This window comes from Xiphophorus couchianus, chromosome 5, assembly GCF_001444195.1.
Source record: "Xiphophorus couchianus chromosome 5, X_couchianus-1.0, whole genome shotgun sequence".
Taxonomy (NCBI): domain Eukaryota; kingdom Metazoa; phylum Chordata; class Actinopteri; order Cyprinodontiformes; family Poeciliidae; genus Xiphophorus; species Xiphophorus couchianus.
Window position 1 is genome coordinate 38549396 of NC_040232.1, and position 9581 is coordinate 38558976.

The 9581-nt window shown below is 40.1% G+C and overlaps 1 protein-coding gene across 1 annotated transcript; it reads left to right on the top strand.

The window, feature by feature from the left end:
- Positions 1–2852: 2852 nt before the first annotated feature.
- On the top strand, positions 2853–8371 carry sfrp2 (secreted frizzled-related protein 2). The gene is made up of 3 exons (XM_028016305.1): positions 2853–3607; positions 3813–3893; positions 5997–8371. The coding sequence occupies exons 1-3, from the start codon at positions 3106–3108 to the stop codon at positions 6299–6301; spliced, it is 888 nt and encodes a 295-aa protein (XP_027872106.1). The 5' UTR covers positions 2853–3105; the 3' UTR covers positions 6302–8371.
- Positions 8372–9581: the final 1210 nt, after the last annotated feature.

The following is a 9581-nucleotide window of genomic DNA, read 5'->3' on the forward strand; positions in this document are numbered from 1 at the left end:
CTCACATCCACATCTTTTAGAATGGAGCAAATTCCTTCCATGGGTTCAATACGCCAACAACTCCCCCATATCAGCAGCTACTGGTCTGTCTCTTTTTGAAATCTCCCTCAGCTACCAATATCCTCTCTTCCCAGCAGATGAAAGTAATATTTCAGTCACTACAGTCAACCTCCACATCCACCGCCACAAGCACATCTGGTCCAACACTGTTTCCGCACTCCAAACACCTGTAACACACTCCAGCACCCCAGTGACGTTCCCTTTCCATCAGTCTCCAAGAACCTCGGCCCTCGTTACATCGGTCCCTACATCATTGGATTTGCCATCAGTCTCAGAGTCCGTCTCCCATCCAGTCTCCGACAGGACTGGATGGGAGACATTTCACATCTTCCAGATAAAACCAGGCCTAAAACAGCACATTGTTAGGGACTGCACATTAGACATCGCAGGTAATCATGTGCACATCTCCTAAAACAATGGCAATGAAAGTTTTTTTTATTTTCATCTGCGATGTTTGTCATTTGTCAAAAATGGAACATTTGCTTGCTTCCTTTTTGTAGAAAATTATTTGCAGTTTACATTTCAGAATCTCCTCTGAAGAGATTCTTCTGAGTTTAAGATGATCTTGACTCAAACCCAGTTCGTTTTCAGGATGGTGACCTTCTCAGCTGCAGCTACACACAACATGTGTCCTTGTCGGGGTGTCACTGCTGTGATTGAACACCAAACCTTTATTTACTCTCGAGACTGTGTCTGGTATTCTGCGGGTCAGTGTGGGTCACTTGTTAAACAACTGCTGCCTTCGCTAAAATTAGAAGTGTTTGTTTGCTGTTAGTTTGGTCTGAATGGTAGAAGATACTACTTTGATTTTCTTATTTTTTTCTTTTTTTTTTTACTGACATTACTACCTCAGTAAAATATAACTGATATAAAATAATTGAGAATTACTGACTAAGGATTTGCAAATAATCTATATACTTTTAAGAAAGATGTGTTCTTCAGTGTAATGAATTTATGCTGTTTTACCTGGAACACAGTGAATAGTGTGGAATGCGTTTGCATTGGTCTGCTCAGATTATCAACAGATTTATTTTCCAAAATGTGTTTTTATTTAGTGTATTTCGTAGCTGCATGTTACAATGAGGTTGTGTTTAACTGGTGTCCAGCTTTAAGAAAATCTGTGGCGCATCGATCATGAGGCTCAAACGGAACGGAGTCGCAGATGGTCCAGTGTGTCTGACCAACGGTGTCTCTTCTTCCCACTCAGCTATAATGAGAACCTGCTGGGGTGATGCTGGCCACAGGCCCAGGATCAGTTTACCTCTTCTCTGACCTCCGACCTTAACTGTCTGTGAAATTGTATAAGGTGACACAGAGAGTATGTTAGGGGACAAAAGTCTTAAAACCAGTTCGACTCACTCTTGTTTTACTTATCCCTATTCATGTTCATGTTAGTCTATAAATTCTTTATTAGCAATAAAACTTGACAACAAGTAACAAGTCAAACTTCTTAAGCTGGTGGCCAGTTTTATTTATTTCCTCTAAAATTATGTCCTTAGGCTGCTGGAGGACAGTAACTTATGAATTATATATATATACATACATATATATCATATCCACACCTACATATCTAATTGTGGTTAGCTGAACAGGTTAGCTGGATATTTTTCTAGCTAATTTTCTAACTTTGTTTGTAGGTTACCATAGATACTTGGGTAGCTAGCTTCATTACTGTAAACTTTGAACTGCCTTGTTGCTGAAATCTGCTGTAAAAATAAACTTGACATTACTTGATTACGTTCTTATAATGCATCTTAGGTTCATTTATGAGTAAGGAAACTTCATGAAAATCTAATACACATGGAGTTCTGTAAACCCTTTATAGGTCTCTCCATCAGGAAGAGGAAAAAAGTGAAGTAGCACCTCAAGACAAAATCCCCTCTGTTTTAATAAATAAATAAACAGAAGCACCCAGACTTATAAACTTTAATGGCTTGGGTAATTCAGAGTAGATAAACAACCTGTGTTTTCAATTTACACATGTTTCAAGCAATAAAAATGTGCTTTCCAAGAGTTATACTGAAAGTCAGAGGTAGACGTTTATACACTTGACAAGTTTTTTGGGGGGGAAATTAATTCTCATCAGTTTATTATTGCAGGAAAAACATTTTTTCTTTCACTGTAGACGTGATTTCTGCACGTAATTATTCTGCGGCGGCAGCAGGCGTCTGAACACATACCAAAAAAAAAAACTCTTTATGGAAAAGCAACATTCCGTAAAGTGGAAGGGGCAACAATCCACAAGGGGCAAGTAGGAAGATTCAGGTGAGCTGACCCTTTCTGGAAGGAATTCCACATGTCCGATGTTAAAACATCTGAAGCCTGAGAGGAAACGCTGCGGTGTAACGCAGGTCACGGGGGTCTCAGAGGGGATAGGAGCCAGAGCTGAAGCCTAAAGCTTAAGGTGAGAGGCAGATTGGGTTACACCCCTGGGTGTGCTGAGTGAAGGTCTGCTTCTCACACCAGGGCAAGCCATATTTCACCATGTGTTATGAACCTGCAGGCCTGCCCAAAGGACTCCGCCACTGCTAATGATGGAAAATTAACGCTCCACTGAACTGAGCTAAATGCCCCCACTGACATTCCCAAATTATTTACAGCAAAGACCAGCAAGCCAAAGGATCACTCAGGGTGTATTTCTGCTGATTGGGGTGTAATGAGGAAAACCAGTCAGACAGATTTTGTTATGATTCCATAAGAGGTGGGAGGCTGGGAATGAAAGGGAAACTGTCAAGAAAACGGCTGGTGATAAAACACCGAGGCACAATTAGACGTCATTACGTCTCACCAGAGCCAGAGGAGAGCTGCAGCCCGGCCTTTTCTTGCCTGAGAAGACAAATCTGTCTGCAGAGTTCGCTTGACATCAGGAAACCAGTTTTGTTGAGCAGAAAAAGGGCCTTTGGAGCACAGACTCCTCCCAGACTTGTCTGGAAGAAAAGCTCCAGTGAGCAGCAGGAGTTAGTTGGTCACTGACAGACGCTCCATCCACACAGCAGCCCTGCAGCCCTGCGGAACGCCTGAACAATCCTACACCAGAGACACAAAATGAGAGCCTTTATATCAGTTGTGGCCGCTTTGTGGGGGGTGGCAATAACCTCCACGGGCGCCATCCACGGACTGTACAACTTCGGCCAACACGATTTATTCCAGAAAAAGAACAGCTGCAAGCAAATCCCTGAAAACCTCCTGCTTTGCAATGACATAGAGTACACGGAGATGCGCCTCCCGAACCTGCTGGGACACGAAACCATGAATGAGGTCCTGCAGCAAGCTTCGTCCTGGACGCCCCTCGTTCAGAAGCAGTGTCACCCCGACACGAGGAAGTTCCTCTGCTCGCTTTTCGCTCCCGTCTGCCTGGACGACCTGGACGAGCCCATACAGCCCTGCAGGTCGCTGTGCGAGAGCGTCAGGTACGGATGCGGGCCCGTCATGCTCGCGTTCGGGTACCCGTGGCCGGAGATGCTGGACTGCAACCGCTTCCCGACCGACAACGACCTGTGCATACCGCCTGCAAGCATTGAGAACGTCGTGCCTGTCACCAGAGAGGGTAGAGATCTGCAAAACTCTCATTTGAAGCGTTTGTAACCAGTGCAATGTCTTGTGCGTAAAACGTGCATTTATGCGCACGCACTAAAATGTTTCAGACTGCGTCTAATCTCCACTCTATTGTCATAAATATAAGTGCATGAGTCAAATTTTGTGTTCAGTTATGGGAAATTGAGCAGTGTTCGTTGTTTTCAATTCTCTCTCAGCGCCCAGGGTGTGTGATGCTTGCAAAGAAACGGAAGAAAATGGCAACGAAATCGTTGACAGCCTGTGCAAGAATGATTTTGGTAAGTGCTCCGGCTTTACTAGTCCCGAGGGTGAACTGCAGAGGCCCCAAGAGGTCAACAGAGGTGGCTCCAAGAAATTCAAGGCAGAATCAGAGTAACCTAAACCTCTGAATGTGAGTCACTTACGGGAAACTCTTCAACGGTGCACATTTGACCCAGATGTCTCATGCACTTTTTATGGGGTTTAAGTTTCTCAGATGGCTTTATGTCTTGTGGTTTTGAAGAGAGAGCTGGTCTTCCATCACACAACAATGGAAACGGCCAAAATTATACTTAATATGGAAAAGAAGTTTTTTAAATCCAATGGTTTTCCTGCAAGCGCTCCCTTTGTGAAATAAGATCCTGGTTTTGGACTCTTGGTAACTTTTTTTTCTGTATTTCTGATTAGAGCACAAACCTGATTATACATCAAAGTTAAATTCACCAGCATGCTTTGAAGAGATGCTCCAATCAGTTTTTTTTTCCTGGCCATTACTGATTTCTGGTTTTCTTTAAGAGCTGTCTGTTCTGCTCTCACTAATTTGTTTTGTTGTTGTTGTTGTTGTTTATTGTTTTGTTTTGTTTTCTATATGTTTATTTTTTAAGGACTGGAATGTATGAAAGATTTTCTAAAATGTGTTGAAGATTCTGCTAAAGAGGCAGACATAGAAGTAGTAGTACGGAAATGTTTGACTTTATACACGACATAACCTTTTCTAGTTATTGATGTGTTCAATAAGTAGAAAACGAATACCTAACATATTTGCATACTTGCATATTTGCTACTTTGTTGCAGTTGGCACAGAAACATTCAGGTCTTGCAGATTTTTATTGCAGCATTTTATTCTCATTACTGCTCTGATTCTATAGCGCTGCAAAAAGCACATTCCAGGTTTCTTCTGTTTGTTTGGTTTTTGGTTTTTTTGTCATGTGCAAAAGTTTCAGATCAACATATTGTATTGATATTAGACAAAGTCAACCCAAGTCAATATTATTTAAAAAAAAATCAGTTTTCAAACAATGATTTTTTTTTGTTCTGTTTTTTTTTTTTTTTTTAGTTAAGAGGGTAAAAGCTATCTAAACCAATCTAACCATATGTGAAAACCTTTTTTCCTCCTGGACCTTCCACCTAGTTGTGCCACTGTCGGCAGCGACTGCCATTGAACATTGGAGGTCCTCCCACAGCGTCTTAATCAAATATATGTCCACTCCTGATTGTATTTTCTCCATCCTTCGGAGGTGGACTTGCTGGTGTGCTGCACAGTGGGATGGAATCCAAGCTCACAAACTGAAGGCCAGATCTTCTCCTTCAGGAAGTTCTGGCAGGAAGCAGAATTAATGATTCCAACAACAATTATAGCAGCAAAGGAGTAATAGACCATCACATTACTACTATTATGTTTGACTGTAGGTATGCTCTCCTGGAAAGTAATACTTTTGTGTGATCAGTCCACAGAATATTTCCCCTAAAACCTAAAGAATCATCAAGATGTTACTTTTATTATTATTATTTAGGAAAATGTGAGGCTTTTTTGTTCTCTTTGGTCAGCTGTGGTTTACAACTCAGTTCTCTCCCATGGATGTTCTGTTTGCCCAGCGTCTTTCTGACAAACACTGACTCTAACTGAAGCCTGCAGTGCATCGAATGTTTGGGTGGCTCTATCTCTGATTTGCAGCAGTCCAAAGTTGTGCTTGCAACCCTTTTTCAGACCAATAGATGGATATGACTTTTCTTCCTATTTGGTTTTGAATTTCTGCGTGATGGCATCAGTTACCCTGGTTCATTTTGTCAGGCAGGTTCTGTTCTAGAGGTCAGACAGCAATCAGATCTGGTCTGATCTGGTCTTTGCTTGTTTATTTCAGCCAGAATGCTTAATCACAGTTTATCCAAGATTTAAAAACTTGAGCTTCTGTATTTTCATAGACATATGGATAGATTTTTTTCCCATAAAAACAAAGTCACCCTTTGAAAACTGTTTTTTGTATATTCTCTGATTAGCTGTACGATAACGGCACCTGATATGACGTGATGTGTGTCAAAAAAGCTGAGACAGAATAAAACTTCAGAATGCTGATTTTATTCCTAATTCTGTGGTTTTTTCCCCTCTCCACATCCATCCCCAGCTGTGAAGATCAAAGTCAAGGAGATCTCCTACATTAATGGTGACTCCAAAATAGTGCCGGATACCAAGAGCAAGACCATTTACACGATGAACGGCGTGACGGATCGTGATCTGCGGAGGATGGTGCTGTGGCTGAAGGACGGGATGCGGTGTATCTGTGAGGAGATGAACGACATCAACGGCCCCTACCTGGTCATGGGCCAGAAGATGGATGGCCATCTGGTCATCACCTCCCTGAAGCGCTGGCAGAGAGGACAGCCCGAGTTTAAGAGGATTTCACGCAGCCTTCGTAAGATGCAGTGTTAGGAAAGAAAGGAGGCTCCATATCAGATCATAGGTCAACTTTAGTTTAGATTTTTCTGTCAAGCTGAGATGTTTTTTGGTTTGTTCTAGAGAACAGATTTCTCCAAGATCTCAGAAACTACATAACCCAGATTCCTCCACTGTTTTGTTTTTTAATTGAAGATAAATCATATTTTTATTGTGCTTTAATCCAATTAAATATATATAGGATAGAAGATGTGGGAGGTCCTCACATTTATGAAATCTATTCCATCAATGAACAATTATTTTAGTCATGTTTAGCTCATTGTAAATTGAACTTGGTCGCCTGGTGGACAGTTGGGGAACACCATGTCTTTTTATAAAGATGGAGCTTTTCCTTCACCTCCCAGTCGATGTAAATAACACTCAGATTGTATTTAAGGCGCAGCAGAACACCATCACATGCAAACTCTAGGGGCCATTGGCTCTGACGTTAAAAATTACCAAATTATTAGCAGATGGCATCCAGCTACATTTTTATTACGGCCCCTGTGTTCTAGAGCTCCACAAGTATTTTTTAGTGAGTGTGACTTAACATCAAAACTTTGAGGTGAGAAATGGATTAAAAAAAGGAAAAGGATGAAAATATAGTTTCTACATATTTGTCCAGCTTTTTCAGAGGTATTTTTAGCCTTTGTGTCGGATACATAAAGACATATTAGTTTTGCATGATGCACATTGAATCAAAGTGTGATTCAATGTGGGTGTGGGGGGGGGTGCGTGTGTGTGTGTGAGTGTGTGTGTGTGTGTTCATAGTCAGATGTTTAGACAGTATTTGTACTTTTATATATTCCTTGTATTTTCTCAAGTCAATATGAGAGATAGCTGGCTATATTCTCTTCCTGTTCATCCCTATAATATTATTAGCAGACTGTTTTATGTGAGCCACTGTTGTATTAGCCTCGGATAAAACTATTTTTTTTACTCTAGAGCTCATTTTCATGTTTCTTTGTTTTGTTGTTGTTGTTTGGTTGTTAATATTAGGATCTGCATCTTCTTCAATAATTTCGTTTGTTCCAAGCGCAAAATCTGATCATAACCGTCAGTGTTTCAATATACAGTGAAGTATGAGTTTATTGCTTGTTTAGATCAAACAAGCAATGTAATCATTTTAAAAGTTTCCCGATGTAAATATACAATATTGCCACGTATAGTAGTTTCAGGTGTTCCTAGTTACATGTTTAAAGAGGTAAATTTGTTGCTTGTGTGGATGAGTGTTCAGAATAAAGTTCGAATCTTTTTCATTTGTTCGGTCGTCTGTTAGAAATGATCTAACCACTAGTTGAACACTGCCCTCTAGTGGAATGCGGTGGTAACATTTTACAGTGAAAACGAGAGAATGTTCAGGTGCAGCTTGGAAGTTTATAATGACCCATTTTAATCATCCTGATTATGTGTGTGTGTGTTTGGGAGGGAGGGAAGTGGAGTTATTATTACAATTCATTGATAAATGACTCAACATGACACTATTAGATGTAGAATTTTTTTGTCGAGTTATTTTTTTAGATATGAGGAAAGAACACTTGCTAGGTTGCTTTCAAAGTCTCATATTTTATGTTAACTCAGTTTTTCACGCCCTTACACAAACTTTTGAGAGCTCTAATTCTATAACTGATGGCATGAACAGTATATATTCATGCTTTCACATGACTGTCATTTGATTTATGACTCACCTCAAACAGAAGAAGTCAGTCAGTGTCATGGTCTGTTTAACCCAGGAATACCTGGGACTCCCCGCTGGCCAGAGGGTCTAATTAACCTCTTGAATGAGTGTCAGAAAAGAATTTAACACTCCTACAGTCTAGACAGCGGTTTCACTTTATTCAGATACATTAATTGTTTTTGTAGTCCACCATCAACCTGAGTTTTTTCCCAGTGACCTTCCTAAAAACGCACATTAGCCCACATGTATTCTTTGAGATTTCTAGCAATGTCACAAAATGTGTTAATATTTTCAGTATGAGAACACAAAACATTCCCCACTTCTGTTGCGCTATGCATTTACTCTCGCTCAGAATACATAAATGCATATTTTAGATTAGGGTGATGGAACAAAAGGCTCAAAATCTGTGAGATGGTGATCATTTCTGTGTCCTTTGCTGCTATACTCGACTAACTACAACTCAGACACGCTTTTTTTGCAAAAAATGTCAAGCTTGATCATATGTTTGTAATACCAAAGCAGCCCACAGTGAGTGAAAGTAAAGTGAGAGAAGTACCAACTTTAGAACATGCTGAATCACATGGAGGTCAGTGGATGATAACCAGCTCACTAATAATAACACCTCCCACTCCTATCTTCCCTATTCTATTATTGTTTTCTTTTTGGAAAGTTAAAGTGCTTGGTTCCTGGATTATTTTACGTAATGCAAAAACCTGTTAATGTCATCATATTTCAAGACCGGTTTTGAAATGGCATTTTACAGTTAATCTTCCCTGACTTTCGTAAACAAATCAGTATCTGCCTGGAAAAACATTAGACTAGTGATGCTTCCCTTTCTTACAGTGACTGAAAAGGTTTGCTCATGTTGTCACATTACAACATTTACTCTGCTTCTATCAAGGTTTCAGTTCACAAATGAACAAATAACTGCATAAATGTGAAGAGAACTGTAAATAACACCAGGTTACACAAAATATTTTTTGGAAGTTGTCTTTGTTTTTTCAACTGAATTAGGATTATTTTGCACCTCTGAATAAAAAAAATGACATCCATTTTCAGGTCAGGTTTTTATTCTAATTTGATTCAGAGAAATCTGATCTCCTGACTGACTTGATGACATTTTTGTGACATTATCAGTTCATTTCTGTTAGTATTTCTCATCCAAAGAAGATTTTAGGAGAAAAAGATATTGTTTTCTAACAGAGTGCATTAATTAAATGTTACAAACTTGTATCTCTGTAAATTGTAATAATAAACACTGATAAGGGTACGTACATGTGAATCGAATATTACATCTGTACAAAATTCTCCATCTCTTTTCTGTCCTGATGGATTCTCTCCTCCTGCTCATCACTCATTGATCCCAGGAGATGATCAACTGAAAAAAAAGACTTGAGTTTCTTTCCATATGGCGTTCTTTGTACCCCTCCTCCACAAAAGCCAGATTTATGACGTGGACAATTTACAGTTTTTCAGCAGACTCTCCCACCTGCGCTGTGGATCTCTGCTTCGCCTCTGAGTTACCACGGCCTTCCTGTTTGGTTAATGCCCAAATCTGCTGGTTGCTCTTCTGCCTCTTGCTGCACAAGAATTGTATTC